The sequence below is a fragment of the Misgurnus anguillicaudatus genome, chromosome 18 (assembly GCF_027580225.2).
Source record: "Misgurnus anguillicaudatus chromosome 18, ASM2758022v2, whole genome shotgun sequence".
NCBI lineage: Eukaryota > Metazoa > Chordata > Actinopteri > Cypriniformes > Cobitidae > Misgurnus > Misgurnus anguillicaudatus.
The window spans coordinates 27,762,723-27,782,217 of record NC_073354.2 but is presented as its reverse complement, the minus strand read 5'-3'; the positions used below and the strand labels follow the sequence as shown (position 1 = coordinate 27,782,217).

At 37.0% G+C, this 19,495-nt stretch overlaps 1 protein-coding gene across 1 annotated transcript in view; it reads left to right on the top strand.

Moving 5' to 3' along the window:
- Positions 1-14,635, top strand: part of ptchd4 (patched domain containing 4) — a 35,853-nt gene extending 21,218 nt beyond the window's left edge. The window contains exon 3 of the mRNA XM_055185365.2: positions 9,926-14,635. Coding sequence (XP_055041340.2) covers positions 9,926-11,577 — 1,652 coding nt within the window. The 3' untranslated portion in view covers positions 11,578-14,635. The remainder of the gene's footprint in view (positions 1-9,925) is intronic.
- The last annotated feature ends 4,860 nt before the right edge of the window (positions 14,636-19,495 follow it).

The following is a 19,495-nucleotide window of genomic DNA, read 5'->3' as shown; positions in this document are numbered from 1 at the left end:
ATCACGCTCAAAAATAGCCAAAGAGTTTCGATATTTTTCCTATTTAAAACTTAAACTAAAAGTTACGATTTTCTAGGTCGATATGACTAGGACTATACTCTCATTCCGGCGTATTAATCAAGAACTTTCCTGCCATACCATGGCTGCAGCAGGCGCAATGATATTACGCAGTGCCCAAAAATAGTCCCCTGCTATTGAAAGTAACCAATGGGACTATTTTCGATCATTGCGCCTGCTGCAGCCATGGAACGTCAAAATATTGAAACTCTTTGGTCATTGTTGAGCGCGATGCTAATGGTCTAATCAGATTCAATGTATTATGCAATGTATTATGCTTTATGCTATGCTAAAAGTGGTACTACCAGACCCGGAGATCGGCCGAATGGATTCCAAAATGGTAAAAATCAAATGTTTCACTCTAGGGGAGCTAGAAAATGAGCCTAATTTAAAAAAAAGTGGAGTGTCCCTTTAACTCAATCAGTGAATAGTGAACACACCCACTAGCCTGGCTCCGCCCTCCTACGTGCTTCCGCTTAATTTTCATTTAGCTTCAGTACTACGTCTGGGACTGCTTTGTAGAGTTTTGTTTTCTCCTGCAAAAATCTGCAGGTCCAATCAGCGAACGGGGGGGTTGGCTAAGAACGATGACGTTGAGGTTGTGCGTCAGTTTGAGTTGTAGTTCAGTAATGGCAGCAGAGAAAGACGTGACAAAAGCTATTCGGACCGTTGTTGCAAAACTGCCTAATATACAGAAGTTAAAGCCGGAGCAAGAACAATGTTTGCTAAGTTTTGTTGGTCTGATCATTCGGACTTGTTGTTTCCGGCCGCATGACATACGTCACGACCACACGTTAGCGATTAGTTATGGCAGAATCAGTGACTGTGGGCAGATCCAATAGATTTAAACTTCAACTGAGGACCCTCCTTAACGGAAGTAACGCTTTGCAATGGAGCGTCGCCAGACTCTGGCTGAATCCAAAATCGCATACTTACTGAGTAGGTACTGAATTTCACTGAGTACCTACTTAACGTGCCCTAAGACAGTACGTACATTCGCGTTAGTATGGACAGCATCCGACATGACATTATCATGCGACCTTTGACTACAAGAACCAACAGGTGGATGACATCTCAATACCGCGAGAGCGACTCGAAATCAGACTTCTCCGTATGATTTCTGGAATTGCTCTCACTGTACTTTGATGTCATCCACCTGTTGGTTCTTGCAGAGGTGCATGAACTCGAACAAACCTAATAACAGGCATGAAAACTTATGCGTGTGTATGAGGGACAGGTGTACTAACACCTGATTGCATCAGTAACTTGAGAACTCTACTACGGTCTCTGTCAGTGTTACAGATATATTACACATTATTTTGTGGTGGACAAAAATAAGTAAAACAAGCAGATTGTAATTTAATATCTATTGCTGTGCTTGAATACAAACTCTGTTATGATTATATACATTTTAGTGAAGCAATCTCTGGTATTTACTTAAAACAACAGGTAACATGACAAAAAAAAAATGAATGAATAAAACCATCACAATAAATGAAAACGTATAGAAGTGAATACCATATGAAAAAAAACTTTATTCAAATGTATTTTTCTAACAAACAATCACACATTTACTGCCATCTCAACACAGCTTTGACAATTCTACAGCTTTATTTTTATAAATCAGCTGTGCGTGAAGTCGGGGTGCTGAGGAACAGCCCTGTGTAACGTATTGAAATCCCCCGATTGGCTGGTCTCCGGTCGATTGCTTTGCTTTCCCGTGGCATCATGGGAAAGCTGGGATAGAAGTGTCCATCCGACGCATGCTTCAGAATCTGGGCGGACTCAGTAGGGCATCCGGGGATTTCTTGCCTACTGATTATATGGATACTGAGGATTCGGACATACTACTCTGTTTCCCCTACTACATTTTCAGTAAGTAGGCGGTTTCAGACGATACTTAAGTACCGTACACGTGCCTCTGAATCTCGCGAGAAATAGTCTAAAATCCCGGTAATTCTCGCATACCCTTTTACGTATACTGAGGATTCGGACATACTACTCGTTCGCCTACTGCTTTTTGCCTACTATATAGTATGGCAGTATGCGGTTTCGGATTTAGCCTCTCTGTACAAATGAAATTAATGTACGAGAGTCTGGTTGGACCAGGCTACACACGCACTGCAAGTCATGAACAAACACACCCAGAGCAGTGGGCAGCTATCACTGCAGCGCCCGGGGAGCAATTGAGGTTAAGGTGCCTTGCTCAAGGGCACTACAGTTGCAACCCACCAATCATGAGCCAACTTTTTGGTTATAAGCATGACACTCTAACCAATAGGCTATATTGGTATTAGTACCTCAAAGATACACACTCTAAAAATGTCTGGGTTATTTATTATTGGACATAACACATCCTGGGTTAAAATGACCCCATGCTGGGTTAAAAATGAACCAATGTTGGGTTGTTGTTATGCAACCATGGGGTAGTCCATTTTAACCCAGCGGTGTGTTCTGTCCAATATTTACCCATTATGGGTCAAAAATAACCCAGCTATTTTTAGAGTGCAGGTACCTCAAAGGTATTCCAAAATGGTACATATTAGGTCCTTTTTGAAAGGTAGGCTACCGTCCCAGTGACAACATTTGTATTTTTTCTGAGAGTGAATACACATTAATAGGAAGTTCACGCTTTTTTAAGTTATGTTCATTGGAATTATACTCCCTTAAATGGAAATTCAAATTACAATTGTGAATCCTTGGCTACCTCAATTTGATTTTACGAATTCAACTAGAATTTAATTAGCACTCAGTTAATTTCTTTATGGCCTATGCATCCTATAAGGACAGTCAGTAGTCGTCCACTGTCTGTGTCCGGGGGCATCTGTGCTCCCAATGGCCCGATTAGACAGGCGCCCGGTCCAGAGAAATGATCTCAGTTGTTGTTGAAATGGTTTTATTTCGAAAGCCTCAATAATCTCTGTCCCAGCCTGTGATTTATGAGCGGCAGGAGAAGGCTTCCCTTCTGCCAGCTCACGTATCTGTGCTTTCAGTTTTTAATGCACTCTGTTTGCTATTGCTCTCCCTACCATTTAACTGTGTCACTGTTATTCTGTGATGTCAGGTTTTTTTGCAGCATTAAGTGCATGCACTTCTTGTATATTCCCAATTTAATTTACACCCCTGAATAGATGGAACCCTTTGACGATGCTTGTTTGAAACAAAATCATATACTGTATGCTATTTTAGAGGCAAAGTTGTTGTTGGATTGGAATATCCATAAGATACATGTATATAAAAAGGAAATGTCGGAAAGTGGAGAATTAAATTTGTCTTTAAAGAGGAATAAAATAAAATCGTATTAGATAATAAAAAATATTAATAATTTAATTACTGAGCATATTTTAAATATTATGAAATCACAGTAATAATACCACTGTTTTATTATGAACTTTGGGAAATGAGCACATTTATATATAAACTGGTGATTTAATCTTAGCCCACTATAAAGTAATCGCCGCTCGAAGAAAGATCCCTTTCGAAAAGTACACCTTTGCACCTAAATGGTTCATATACAGTACATACCTATATTTGTACCATAGAATGCATATAAGTACCTCAAAGGTACATACATGTACTGGTACCAAATGTATCCAAATCTATACCTAAATGGTCCATATTAGGATCTTTTTAAAGGGTGCTGCTCCAGTGACAACTTGACCTTTTTTTTAAGTGTATTTATTGTGACTTCCAAATTGTTATTTTTATACAACAGCTAACAAAAAATCAGATAAAGTAATATATGAACGGGTAACTAATTCACTCCTCTAACTTACAGTTAAATTGAAGCTATCCTAAATTAGCATTCAGAGGATGACATCACAACTCAAAACAACTGTATGCTATGCTCAATATAAAACCAGAATATTTTAATAAAATATCATCTTCATGTTTTCGATGTTTAAATATTTACCAAATCATTAAGTTGGCAGCAAGCAACCGGTCATTGCACAAGGTAATGTTGATGAGTTCTCAATGAAGGAGATGTTTGAGACTGAATTCAAATGGAGATTAATGCATTACAGTAGCTGTGCTTCGGGTACATGCATCTGAAGGTGTACTAGCTGGATCTGCCTCTATAACAACCGGGGCAATATTGCCTTTAGTGAAAAAATGTGGGTTTATCTCTTTTTAGCCATTGTAATGAATTTAAACTTTATTTACCATGCAAATCACTGTTAACATTTTTTTGGGTAGATATTGCAAATAATAAGTGGCTCTTACAGTACTTCATGCATTTAATTAATCTTCCTAATTGCGGGGTTTATTAAGGGAATTGCTCAAGCAATGATAGTGTTATTCTGGAGATGGCAGGGTCAGGTATTAATCACACATTATTTTCTTTATGCAGAGGTTTGTTGGTCTACAATTTGGCAAGCAGCAACCCATGTTTACACCTAGATGCCTAGCAAATTTCTATCTATCTATCTATCTATCTATCTATCTATCTATCTATCTATCTATCTATCTATCTATCTATCTATCTATCTATCTATCTATCTATCTATCTATCTATCTATCTATCTATCATGTCAGAACAAAATGTCAAAATGAAGAGTTTGGTTCCAAAACGCGATAAAAGCTATTTTTGAAAAAAATGAGTTACTGCCAAAATCAGTATTATATCAGGTCAGTATTTAAAAGTAAATAATTAATTTTACGCAAAATCCAATATCCGCTGTGTTATTCTGTCATCTTTTCTCCCTTTTTTCCCAAAATGCGATAAACGCCACTCCTTTTTTACAGAACGCAATAAATCCATTCCAGAAATTACAGCCCACCGTTCACGCAGTGTAAACAAACAATGGCGGAGCGTTGAGTACACGGAATCTTAGTTTTCCTAATCTACTTTGTACTTCGTGATCAACAAACAAAACAAAATAATACTTTAATGGCATTGATAAACCTGTGATGGTTTTCTGTGACGGGAAAGATTGTCATCAACATCTAATAATTTACACAAAGCACTCGGGAGACTGGTGCTTATCTCCCGACAGCATCAAGCTTCTCATGCTAACACATTATGAAAAACTTTACATTATTTTACTCAAAGTCAACGAAAATCGAGCAGGACCAAAACATTTTACAGCTGATCGCTGTGAAAAATGCTAAGCGACGACGTCAAGTATAACCGCAGCAATGACAGTGTTCTTAATATGACAAAGTAAGTGTTTTGATTAATGACATTAATGTTTATTTTTTGTCAGTGTATATCACTGTTCAACTAAATGAATATAAAATGGCAAAGATGAATGCACATTTGTACATTGAATTAATAGATTTCTAGCATTTTGAAACAAAAACTGTCATGGACTTATTGCATTTTGTGGAAAAAATAATTCGTTTTTATAATAAATCTTTGAAAATCAAGTTATGGATTTGAATTTTTTATGTTTTTATAACCTAAAGATGCTGTGGGAAAGTTTGTAGCAGAAAATAGTGGTTTTCATCTTGTCACTTTCTTGGTATAGAAAACACGTTTTTACCGAAATTTGTCAAAATCGATTTATTGCGTTTTGGAACCAAACTCTTCAAATATTTACCCCAGCTGTCACTGGGGCCATACCTTTTCAAAAAGTACAGCTTTGTACGTAAAGAGTTCATATTTATACTAGAGGTCGACCGATAGTGTTTTTTACTGATACCGCTAACTCTGTTGGTCCCTATTGGCCGATAACTGATTGACAGATTCTTTTTAAAATAGATACTGGATAAAAAACAAACATAACACTAAAAGTTAAACAGTGCTGAAATGTATTACAAAAGTAATAAAATAACAGCACTGAACCATAAAAATGTGCTAAATGAACGAATAAATGTATAAATAAAAATATGTTTATTTTATTACAGTTTTTCTCAGTTGGTTTGGTACATTTTTCAGATCAGAATTGAAATTCTCAAAACTACTTGTTCAATCTTCACATCATCTTGTCACTTGTGCACATCAAAAAGCAGTTTCTCATTTCTTTAAAGAAGTTGCAAATGCTTTGATTATGTACAATTCTCTGCTGTTTCCTAACATTATCAATTGCTTATTATGTCATGTTGATCAAAATGTATTATAATGGGTTTCTGTTGAATAGTCCCATCCCCCAAAACATTTAGGCATTAGTAGGCTACATAGCATTAAGTCTTTACATGCAAAATGGTTGAACACTTGTCATAATATGTCAAGCATATTTCTATACATTTCCATTAGACTTTTTTTCTAAATCTGTCCTGAATTGGTACATTACTCCCTGGTGAATCTTGACTTTCTCTAACAGACAGGAACGTCAGGAGGTGTAGGAAGACTGCACTGTACAGTTTTCCCTAAGGAGATTGTCCTATGTTCACATTTTTTCTTTTTTCTTTGTGCTATGCAGTGCTGTCTTTTTCTTTCTGTATCGCAATGACATGATCTGTCAACAAATTACAGTACAAACAGTAAAAGCGTAAATATGATCTTGTCCAATCTCTTGCAAGCAAACTCCCACATACACTAAGGTGTAACCTACAATTTACAATAATTGTCACCAAAACTTTAGCCAGTTTACTTCAGAACATCCCTCCTGAGTAAACTGTTATATTGACAACATGACTAAGCAATTTGCCTTATGTCTCTTATCCATACAATGACACTAGGACTTGTTATTCTGATGGCACTGACATGTTCATTGACACAGATATTTACTTTTGAGAGATGAACTAAGGATTTTGAGCAAGAAACTGGCCTTTGCAGGTAATCCATGGTGTTTCGCTATTTGTACGAATTGTTTTGTTAAATGCACTTACTGTATTGCAAATATTAAAGGTGATTCGAGAAATGTACCAAAGCGACTGAGAAAAACTGTATTAAGTATTGAAGTAAATACTTCTGTGAAATACTTCCAATTGAAATGACATAAATGTCTATTGTATAGCCTTGTACTTTATTTGCATCTGTTTTAGCACTTAATGTTAATCTAATCAAAATAACAAAAGATGAAAGTGAACCGAACCGAAATCAGATTTTGATTTGTTGGATATGATAACGCAGCCGACACCGACAGCTGCATATAGTTCGCTTTCTCTAGTTATTAACTTTAAATATGGATAAATCATGGATAAAAGTAACCAGCTGTATATAAACTAATGCAAATCAATGCTAATAATCGTGACTTTAAACATTTGGGTTTGATTTATGTGCGTGTATTTTTGTGTAACTGTTTGAGGTACTACTAATATTATATACTTGATGACAAACTTAGATTTCTGCTGTTGTTTCTTTGCTAATGCAGCATCTTTTCAGCAAATGAATACCTCCTACTTCTGTTCCACCGATGAACTATCAGTGCCGATTCATCTAAAAAAACGATTAATCAGTCTACCTATAAATGGTACATATTACGACCTTTTTAAGAGTACTGCCCCAGTACACATTTTGACCATTTTTTTTTCTTTTTAAAATATTCAAAAATAACTGGATAAATAAATAATTAAGGGGAAAAAGTCTTATTTAAGTAGCACTGTAGATCTCAGAAAAAAGAAAAGTGCAGATATCATTTACTTATCCTTATGTTGCTCCTAACCCATATATGTTTTCATTTGTGGAGTACGAAAGATACAATACATGAATTGAAATGCATGCCCCATCCTTTGAAAATCACTGTCGTGGTTGTGATTTGTCGTGGTTGTTTTTTCCGCAGTATTTAGTGTTGATCAGTACAATGTTTCGCTTGGCATCCAGGATCTTAAATCATTTTGTTACCGCATACATGCCCACCTTATACACAAGTTGGTAGACCTGTTTGCCTTTTAATAAAGCCAAAAGCAGTGAAAGCCACTCTATCTAACTTTTACATCGTTGTAATCCTTTATGGTTAATTAGATTCTTTCTCACAGGTCAATGGAAATGCCTGATTATGTAGGAGGAAGTAAGAGAAGAGATTTTGTGATGTGTTCTTGACAGCGAAAGATGAACTGTGATGTCTGTGATTCCAAGTAAAATATTCAGTGGATGGATGAAAGTTAAATGTATTAATATCTTCAAAGGCAAACGTAAGCACACAGACTAGATCGGATGTTCTAGTTTAAGTGCACAGAATATATTCCTGCTAGTGCAGCTTAGCAAACTATTGAGAAAAATTGGCAATGTGATAATAACTTGTCTTTAGTGTTTGAATGTTAATGCAGATGCTGATGTCTAGTGGCCAATGCTTGATCAAATGCATAATCATGTATAATACACTTTATTTAATTAAATAAATAATAATGGAAAATGCTTTAGATCAATAAAGTGACACTTACCTCGGTAACACTTTATAAACGGTTGTATTTGTTATCATGAGTTATAGCATGGGTCTGTTTAATGCTATATTCTAATTGGTTGAGAAATGTTCCACGGGTATGCATTATTTTTTGACAACCGCACACCTAACTTTTAAAATGTCTTAAAAATAGGCACAAGAGACATGTTTGTGGTAACCGTGGTATAAGCGGAATAATTGACTCCGGTCCTTTGAATTATTTGAAAATAATGCACACCCAAGGTGGTAATACAGCATAATGCACATCCATTGTCAAAAATGGGTGTGCATTATTTTCTTATAATTCAACGGCCTGTCGTCAATTATTCCTTACTAAATGTATTAGCTAACATGAACTAACAATGAGCAATATATTTTTTCAGCATTTATTAATCTTTGTTAATATTAGTTAATGGCAAAACAGTTCATGTTAGCTCAACCTTTGATAAAAAAATTATTAGTACAGTAAATGCAGGAATTAACATGAAATAAAATTAATAAATGCTATAGAAGTATTGCTCATTGTTAGTTTAAATTAGCTGATGCATTAACTAATGTTAACAAACACAACGTTATTGCAAATTTATTTTATATAAAAATATTTTATATTATATTCAACATTTAAATAATCATATTTAATCAAATAAATAATACTAGTAATTAAATAAAGATTTTTTGATGATTAATAACAGAAAATTGCTATATAAGCGAACACTTTTTATATATAATTTTTACTGTTTGGCATTGTTTTGTGTAATACTTATTGTAAAAAAATGTATAATAATTTGTGACCCAGTCTGTGACCCGAGATTTACTGTTTTCTACATAAACGCATACATATGATTCCCATATAATGTAAAAGAACATTCTGACAATATAACCTTGATATCTTTAATATTCACAGAGTTAGATCAGGTCAAAGATTGAAATTAATCTCAAATCAATTAACAAAATAAATTTTTTATGCTTCAAATATCAGATTATGGGACTTTAACCTGTATTTCACAGACAGGGTCACATTTCCCAGCAAGCAATTTTGAGTTTAAAAGACGTCTTATAGTCGTTCAAACACAGCCCAGATGTCTTGGCTAAAACAAGGCAAAATTTGGTCTGTCAGTGAATATTTAAAATCTAATCACAGCCCAAAAATAAACAAATAAATACATGAAACCAAACACCTTGTAATCACGTGTGACTTTGTTTACATGAGGTAATATTATGCACCTCATTATGGCAAAAACGACATGTAACACAAATTTAAGTTTATTTTGGCTAAAAGTGGGTTACTCATAGCCGGACTATATCGGGTCTGTAGTTAACCTAGAAAGTGAAATGACGGCAATTGCTAGCTGGGTAGTTAACAGGAAATGTCTGTTGTCCAGTATTATTTTGGAACTGACTAAAGAGAACTACAACCTCTGCTAATAAGCCAAGTTTACACAGGAAATAGCCAAATACTGCCAAATATTGGCTAGGGTGATGTATCGCGTCATCACTACTCATGCTTCACATTACTAGATTACGGGAGTGTACTTGACATTGTTTATTTTTGTAATCCCTATACCTCTTACCAAAATATTCTGTCTTTCTGTTGTTTTCAGGACATGGAACCAAGGGGGTCTTTGAACTTCTGGCCGGCTGGAGAAGAACCAGAGAGAGTTTGCCCTTCAAAGAGAGAGTGGCGGATGCTTTTGCCGACGTGATGGTGTGTTACACCATGACCAGCTCCCTCTATATCATCACATTCGGCATGGGCGCCAGTCCGTTCACCAATATCGAATCCGTGAAGGTCTTCTGCCAGAGCATGTGCGTAGCAGTCCTGGTGAACTACTTCTATGTCTTCTCCTTCTACGGTTCCTGCTTGGTATTTGCCGGGCAGTTGGAGCAGAACCGCTATCATAGTGTATTCTGCTGTAAGATCCCCTCCGTGGAGTACCTCGACCGTCAGCCCACCTGGTTTAAAACCATGATGAGCGACGGTCACGACCTCTCCACGCACCACGACAGCGTACCGTACCAGAACCACTTCATTCAGCACTTCCTGAGGGAGCATTACACGGAATGGATTACCAACACTTACGTCAAGCCTTTTGTGGTTATCCTCTACCTGATTTATGCCTCTTTTTCTTTTATGGGTTGTTTACAGATCAGCGACGGATCCAACATTATTAACCTGCTAGCTAGTAACTCGCCCAGCGTCTCGTTCGCGTTGACCCAACAAAAGTACTTCAGCAACTACAGTCCAGTGATTGGCTTTTACATCTACGAACCCATCGAGTACTGGAACTCCACCGTGAAGGAGCACCTGAAGACGTTAGGCCAGGGTTTTAATAAGATTTCATGGATCGATAACTACTTTCACTATCTGAAGGTCGTCAATGTCAGCGCATCAACCAAAAGCGATTTTATTAACATCCTCAAGACTTCGTTTCTCCGAAGCCCCGAGTATAAACACTTTGTGGACGACATCATTTTCTCCAAAAACGGAGATGAGTATGACATCATCGCGTCCAAGATGTACCTGGTCGCCAGGACGACCGAGAAGACCAGGGAGGAGGTCGTGGAGCTGCTAGAAAGACTTCGACCACTTTCCCTCATAAACAGCATTAAGTTTATCGTCTTCAACCCGACCTTTGTTTTCATGGACCGCTACAGCTCCTCCATCGTCTCCCCCATCCTCACGTCAGGTTTCAGTGTGTTGACCATTCTCATCCTCACCTTTTTCCTGGTCATCAACCCGCTGGGAAACTTCTGGTTGATCTTGACCGTCACTTCTGTGGAGCTGGGCGTCTTGGGTCTCATGACGCTCTGGAATGTAGACATGGACAGCATCTCTATTCTGTGCCTTATTTATACTCTCAACTTTGCCATGGATCACTGTGCCCCCCATCTGTACACATTCGTACTGGCCACTGAGCACACAAGGACTCAGTGCATAAAAATTTCATTGGAGGAACACGGGGCGGCCATTTTGCAGAACACCTCGTGTTTTGTGATCGGGATAATGCCCCTTCTTTTCGTGCCTTCTAACCTGACCTATACGCTGTTCAAATGCTCCCTGCTCACGGCCGGATGCACAGTGCTGCACTGTTTCGTCATCCTGCCCGTGTTTTTGACGTTTTTTCCGCCCTCGAAAAAACGGCACAAGAAAAAGAAACGAGCCAAAAGGAAAGAGCGGGAAAGAGAGAGGGAGAGAGAGGAAATCGAGTGCATCGAAGTCAGGGAAAACCCTGACCACGTGACCAACGTTTGAAAGGCACGTGCGAGTGCAGGTACAAACAAAGCAGGTCCTGTCCACAAGGGGGCGATGTCACGCAGCATAGGTCGAGAAGTGACCAAGTTGTGGCGTTCTCTCCCTCTCTCTCTCTGCTGGGGCGGCACTCACGACCCCAGTGATCAACAGCAGTGCTGTCCAGAGTTAAAAACAACCCCACACATCTTGTGCACCCTTCATCCAGAACAGTGTATAACATCTGCAGCTGCTAGCTTATGTCGGCCATTCATTTGACAGGCTCAAGAAGGTTGTTTAGATAAAACTAGATGAGACTATCGAAGGCATAAAATGTTTCACTCCAAAAATTCCAGCATGAATCCAAGTAGAGATTGAACTAAACCTTATTTTTAGATCTACATCATGTTTTTGATATGCAAGCGAGTGGTGTGCATATCTGTAGTGGTTTACTTGCGTTTTGTAAGAGCAGACACAGTGCTCTTATTAAGCAACAACATAATTCCTTTTGATCAGTCTGTGGTTATGCATCCTCACATTTTTCCAGCCTTGTGCTTATATAACGAATCTGATTCAGACCGATTCTATTTAAAAGTAACTTGGTAGCAATCGGAAGTAGCACTTTTCAGCCTCCATCAAATTATGCAACACTCTCCTAAAAATAAAAGTTGGCATGCATTTATCAAAATATCCTGTAGCAAAATCTAATAGTATGTTTGTCATTTCTCCTGTAGCAGTTATGTAGACATATTTACTGAGATTAAAATTAATGCAAAATCACACGGTAAAAAATATTTTCCATTATTAATGGACGATAATGATACGCTGAATAGGGTGCTTTTTTATTTATTTATTTATATTTATTTTTTTTAATCTGTCAAGTTTGACATTTAGGTGCAATTCAGACTTAATATATATATTTTTCTCTTCAGAGTAAACAAACAGGGTTGTGTTGACAAAAGGTGCTTTCTGTAAACACCACAAATTTAAGAGTTTTACCTGTATATCCCATTTTAAAAAGATTTACTAATACACCCAAGCTTCTCATTCACGAGATAAAAGATGTGTAGCATGTTTTAACGCTGCATTAATACAGTCTGTTAGTTAGTTAGTTAGTTTGTTTGTTTGCTTGTTTGTCACCAAACCGTAAACCTGCTTAAACTGAAACATAAAAAAGACAATGAATTTGACTTTACTTTTACTAATAATTGTTATTTTTTTCCAAAGCGGTTCACTGATGGATGTTGTCTAAAATGTGTTGAATCACATGGGAAGTATTGTTATTTTAATGTAGCATGTCTTCTGTCTGTATTTGTTTGTTTGTTTGTGCGTTTGTGGGGATAAGCAATGCAGATGATATACACTGTGTTCACGCTGAAGAAGATACCTTGCACAAAATCGATAAAAAGATGCATTCTGGTGGAAAAGAGTGTCTGTTATGTCAAAAGTGTCGCAGGCGTATTAGACATCACATGACACAATGTTGTGTATTAGCATAGTAGGCGAGTTTTGATCTGTATGGGTCCTAAAGTACTGACATACAGCACCACCTGTTGTTTGCTTGTGGGTAAACAGAAGACGAATGGTAATGTAGAAAAAAATGTCTTCATTGATCTTGCGCAGATAAATGATTTCAATGCTCTGCAGAGATGGCAAAATGAGATCCTGAAGTCTCTTAATGTTTTGATAATCACAGATTAAAATATTTCATATAAATATTGATTCAAACTCTAATTGTCCTGATTAACATATTGGAATAAACAGTGCAATGCCAAATCAAACATGCAGCACAACTGGTTTTGTGCCTTCCAGTTTAAGCTGATCCTGGGTCAGTTGTTGAATTGTATGCCTCAACATAGTGTAGATCGCTGGCCAAAAATTGTTGGAAAGTCCAAGCAGCATGTATACCCTACACATTTTATGATCATTGGACTGTGCAAACTTTTGTTTTTTGTATGTGTTTGTATGACATGTACTAGCCAGAGCCTTATTGATCCACTTATTGATGAATGGCGTCATTGTAAAGTCATTCCAAAGGCGAAGGGTCTTTTGTTGAAGTTTTTACTAACCAGAGTTTACTTGAGAGGTTGAGATAAATGGACCAAATGTTTGGCACAGTCTTGGGGAGAAGAGATAAAGTCCATTACAATCCACAATTGGTTCGCTACAAAACGCTTCATTAACAAATGCTGAGCTAATGCTTTTATAGGCTGTTTAAGGACAAAAAGTTACAGATATCAGGTACCTCTAATAAATGCCCACTTTGTTAGATGCAACATCTCAATCAAAACAGGTTTCATTAGTAGTAGCTACTGTAATAAAAGATGTGTAAAGGGTAGTGTCTAAAATTATGACATCCCATGTTTTGTAACGGTACATTCACACGGGACGGAAGCGTTAACGCTTGACGGAAGGCTTTTCTAAAACGTAGCCAACAGCCAATCACAGTGGCCGCAACACATGCTCGGTCATCCACATAGATATGTACACTAGATGTCGCCTTGGCTACGGCAGTTCATTGGACCAAATGAGTCAAACAGAGCCGCCATCTTGAAACAGGGGAATCCCGCATCAGCGTCATTGTGGGCAATGGTGTAATGGAAATAAAATCACCATAAATCGTCATGAATGCGATTATCTTCTTTTTCTTTTGGTTTGTTTCAGTCAGACATGTATTTAGCATTGGGTCAAGAAAAAAATTAAAGTTTTACAATTTTGAAAATCTACTTTTTCTAACCATAATGCATAGTGCTAGTAGCCCTAATGCATACGCAGCACAAAAGTCCGGCATCGTCCATGAATTCGAAGTACAGGTGGACATAGCAGCTTTACCTAGATACTTCCTATGACAAGACCCCTGTTCTAAGATGGCGGCGGTTTTGACGCATGCTCAGAGCCCCAAGGCGACATCTAGTGTATATATCTATGGGTTTTCCATAAACGTAATTGGCTGGCTCTGCCTGGGTAATATGCATAAAGTAATCTGATTGGCTGAAATGTTCGACTTCTGCCGCGAGCAACGTCAGTGACGCGGTGCCGACGGATCCACAATTCAGTTCGGCAACGCACAATGTCACCCATTAACGCTTGACGAAAGGCTTGTCTGAAGCGTGGCCAACAGCCAATCACAGTGGTTGCAACCTATGCTCTGGTCTTCCATAAACGTAATTGGCTGGCTCTGATGAGAGAAATGTTAAACTTCTGCCGCGAAAAACGGCACTGATGCGGCGCCGATGGATCCACAATTCAGTTTGGCAACACATGACGTCACCCATTAAAAGTAAATGGGAATCGTTATCGCTTACGCCCCGTGTGAATGCACCGTTAAAGTGAATGGGAAGCGTTAAAGCTTATGCCCCGTGTGAACGTACCATCAGAGCCATAAAATATTTGTGTTGGAGAGGGCATGGACATTAAAAATACTAAGGCAAGAGCTACAAATTATGAAATTTATATACTTCCCAAAATGACTGTGTATGCATGTATCGTACATATGCATGCATTTGTGTGTAATTTACTTTTTTGAGCTGTAGATGGACTTTTTGGTTTAATGCATACTTAATTCCATCTCGAAACATTTATATTTTGCATTTTTTTTCTAAGACAGTAGGAAAAATAATGAACTGTAAAATAAATGTATAGAATTTTCTATTTTTTTTTAAATAAATGACAGGTAAGCGTTTTTAAAATGAGTCATATCATTAAAAAAGCAATATAAAAAACAGATAACGTTGTAAGCCGGTAATGTGGAATGTGATTTGCATTGACAGCAAATTTTTTCACTACGATATAATAGTTTTACTCTTAATTTAAAATATCTATAGCCTTTATACAACCACGCTGTATTATATAGGATACAGTATCTCACCCTGCTACATGTGTATGTGGCTTTCCGACACTTACAGTATGGTACGGTTTCTTCATCGGTGGCCAAAACTGAATCATAATTAAAAATCTAATTATAATACAATGTAATCATAGGTGTAGAGACTTTGTAAGAACTTAAATATGTTGATAAAGCTATTCAAACATCGAATAACTACAGTATGGCGACAATTCAGGACACTTAATGAAGTCATAATTATGTAACCTAACACCAAATATATTATATCTGCAAAACGACTTATATATTTAGTTAGAGCGGCATAGATACAAATCTGTATACTGCTTTTTTTGTTGTGATGCATGTTCTCGAATCGGGCCATAAATCACTTAACCGACATCCTTATTATCTGCTTTATTTAACTTCAATGTGGCCCACAAATCAAAGTCAACACAAAGTCACCAACGTTTTTAGCGAAACTACTGACTTCAGTCTTCAGGCAAGCAGCTACATATCTTAAGACCATTAATCAAATATGCACTTTTGGGGCTCTGATGTCTTTGACACAAGCATCTTAGATTTCACCAGCTAAATTGATTAAATATCCAAGTTATTTTCATTAATACTTGTCAGCATTTTTCATTACAAAGGGGCCACATGTGAATGATTGCTTTTACATGGTCAGATGTGAAACACATACTGTAACCTATTGTACGCTGCTCTGCGATCCCGGTAACATTCATTCTCTGATAGGTGAACGTGATATCCACCCTGTACAGCAATCCAAAGCATAACTTTGCAGTGTAGAAAACGTTTAAAGATTGGGCAATGCACAGTGGCCCCAAAAGTCAGCATTTTGGACACAGAAGTTGCAGGAATTTCATTGCATTAGATAACAAAATTTGAAACCAAGTAGCGTCTGCAAACAAATGTTACCTGAGCCTGTGAGTTTTTTTTTATTACTTGTAACCAGCTAATCCCAAGAGTAGTATAATTTGCCTCGCCTAAAGTCTCAAAATGGCTGGGTTGTTTTTAAGCTATTTTTGGAAAATATTGGACAGAACACACCGCTAGGTTAATATTGATGCAATGCTGGGTTGTTTTAACCCAATTGCTGGGTTATTATAACCCATGATTGCATAACCTATCGTGTTTGTACTGTACAATATTGACTCATTATGGGTTAAAAATATTTTTTATAAATGCTGCTTGGTTTGGTAGTTTATGTTGTTATATATTGCAAGTAGTGTCAGTGTGAGTGAGTGATTTGTTTATTTTGTCACGATTAGTTACTCTTTTTTGGTCATGGTTGGTTGTGTTTAACTCATTCCCCGCCATTGACAAGATATATCCTCAATTAAGAGAAAACATTGGCCTGGAAAAAAAACGTGTTCCTGATGAGTTTTTATGGTTATCTGTAATACCACGATTTTCCACTAGATGGCGCACTTACCCAATTTACAAAAAAACTTGATTTATTAATTTTACACTGCGTGTATGTTTTGATAATCGTTCTGAATCTGATCTCTAACAAAATTCCTTCACAAAATGCAATAATTAATTTAGCTTTCTGCTAATGATTTTGTATTTTTTGAAGAAAAATACCCATATTTAAAGGTGCAGCAAATTTTTGTCTAGTGGTAAGGTTGTGAATTGCAACCAACGGCTCAGTCCACTGCTCACCCCTCGCTTTTGAAACGCAAAGATAAGCTATGGTAGCCGCCACCGGAAAAACATGTCATCGTCAGAAAAAAACTTAGTAAAAAAAGTTTGTCCGTTAAGGGCTTCTGTAGAAACATGGCGGCACAAAATGGCGACTTCCACGTAGGGGGACCCTCGATGTATGTAGATAAAAACATCTCATTCTAAGGTAATAAACATATAACGGTTCATTAAAAATGGCCTTTATACATCCCTGATAATATAGTCTAATATAGTCTGTCAAGAGATCCTTCTAAAAATTACACACTGCACCTTTAAGAGTTTATAAAGAGAGAAAAAATAAAGATATACTGTAAAAAATAATTTGCTGCCTTAATTTTTTGTTAAATCAACTTTTTTGATTTACAAGTCATGTCAACAGAGAGGAGTTGTCACAACTTATAAAATAGAGAAAAGTCAACTTAATTTTATAAGTTATAACAACTCATCTCTAGTCAAGAGTAATAATAGTAAGTTGAAATGACAAAAAATGCTGGCGGGAAATGAGATATATATACACACAGAATACAGCATACATCTTACACGCATTATCAAGGTTGAAATCACTGCAATAGAATCTCAGATAATATTCTGAATCGAAACTAGGACGATGAAATACAGGACTTGCATCTGTTTTTTATCACCAGCATGTAGGACTTTTCATGATCAGGTAGCTCATACTTTCAGAGCAATAATCTGATGCAAAGTTTCAAGTGTTGTTTTATTCTCCACAGGCATACCTCAAATGCAAGTCTTTGCTACTGTTTGTTAGTTAGGGCTATTCAGCTATGGCAAAGGCATTCATAATGGCAAAGTGCATTCTCTGCTTTTCAAGTGACTTAACTAAATTAAATGAAGCAAAGCATGAGGCCTGTTTCACACTGCATGCATAAGCAGTGCATATTTACTTCAGTGCCCATATAAACAGGTTAAAGCTGGCACTATCAGCATAAGCACCGTGGGTTGTGTAGCAAAAATATATATGCATACGTAATTGAATCATTGAGCCTGTGTTTGCTGCAGGTAACAACATGAAATAATGAAGGAAATCATTCACCCAATAAAGGCCAATCACATAAAGGAACTTCTTTAAGTCTGTTTTCCTCAATGCAAGTTACAGACACTGAGAGATACACAAGGCAGAATTGGTTCAATATATGTGGTTTGCATCTAAATTGAGTCCTCATGTTAATGAGATTCTTTGACGATTCATTTTATAATAATTCTCAATGGCCCACTCATTATAACCATTTTATAATTTGTGTATTAAAAGAGACACTCAATGCTGGAACACTGAAATGAATTTAATTTCGCAGGCATTGTGAAAGCACAATGCACGGATGCTATTACGTATCCGATTGCATATCTGCTTTGCTTACGCATCACTTCATGCGTGCAGTGTGAAACAGGCATTAATCTGTTGCCAACTTTCATTCACTCAAACAGGTGCATGCTGTATAAAAAGCTTTTGAGTATTAAGACCTTTCATTTATGAGAGGTTGCGTAATCCGTAACCTCAATTCAAAAAACATTTTTGTCGACGAACAATAGCATCTTCTGTACATTGCTTTAGGCTGCTGAGCAAAAAAGCTCATTCAATACTGTCTCTGTATAAACTCGTCTGCTCGGTTTCAAAACTGTCTTCTGAAATTTTGTGGGAAGGCAAATGATAAACCAAGTATTGGTGTTTTGAGGCTAATTAGAAGTGAATTGATGTTTTATTAGCCAATGATAATTGACGGTGCAGAAGGAGTTTTAAGCAACTGCCATTTAAAGACAATGTTTTGCATTTTATGTTTGGTGATTTGGATGGCATTGATTTATTTTATTTTATTTAAGATAATGGTAATTAAGCACTCGAGCAATTAAACACCATATGTGATCCTGCACCACAAAAGCATAAGTCATAAGCAGCAAGGGTATATTTGTAGCACTAGCCAACAATACATTGTAATGGGCAAAATGATCGATTCTTATGCCAAAAATCATTAGGACAGTGCTGGTCCTAGAGGACCCCCTCCCGGAGGGTTTTGGATGTCTCCTTATATAAAACACCTGATTCAACTAATCATCCTTCTTCCCAAACGGTAAACATGTCTCCCTAACCAGCTGATGAGTTGACCGGGTGTGTTAAATAAGGAGACATCTAAATAATTCTAGGAGGGGGTCCTTGAGGACCAGGATTTGGAAACACTGCATTAGAATATTCGGTAAGGACACTGCATTTTGTACCCCCCCCCTCCCCCCATGAAAAACAATGATTATTTATCAAGCTACATTTAAACAAAAGTTTTTTTGGTTATTTTTTTTTTGTATAAATGTAACTTAAATAAATTGATTGCGACCACTTACCTTAAAAATTGAGTCAATTGAATTATTAATTTATTTGGATAATTTTAAAGGCAATTTTCTTAATAT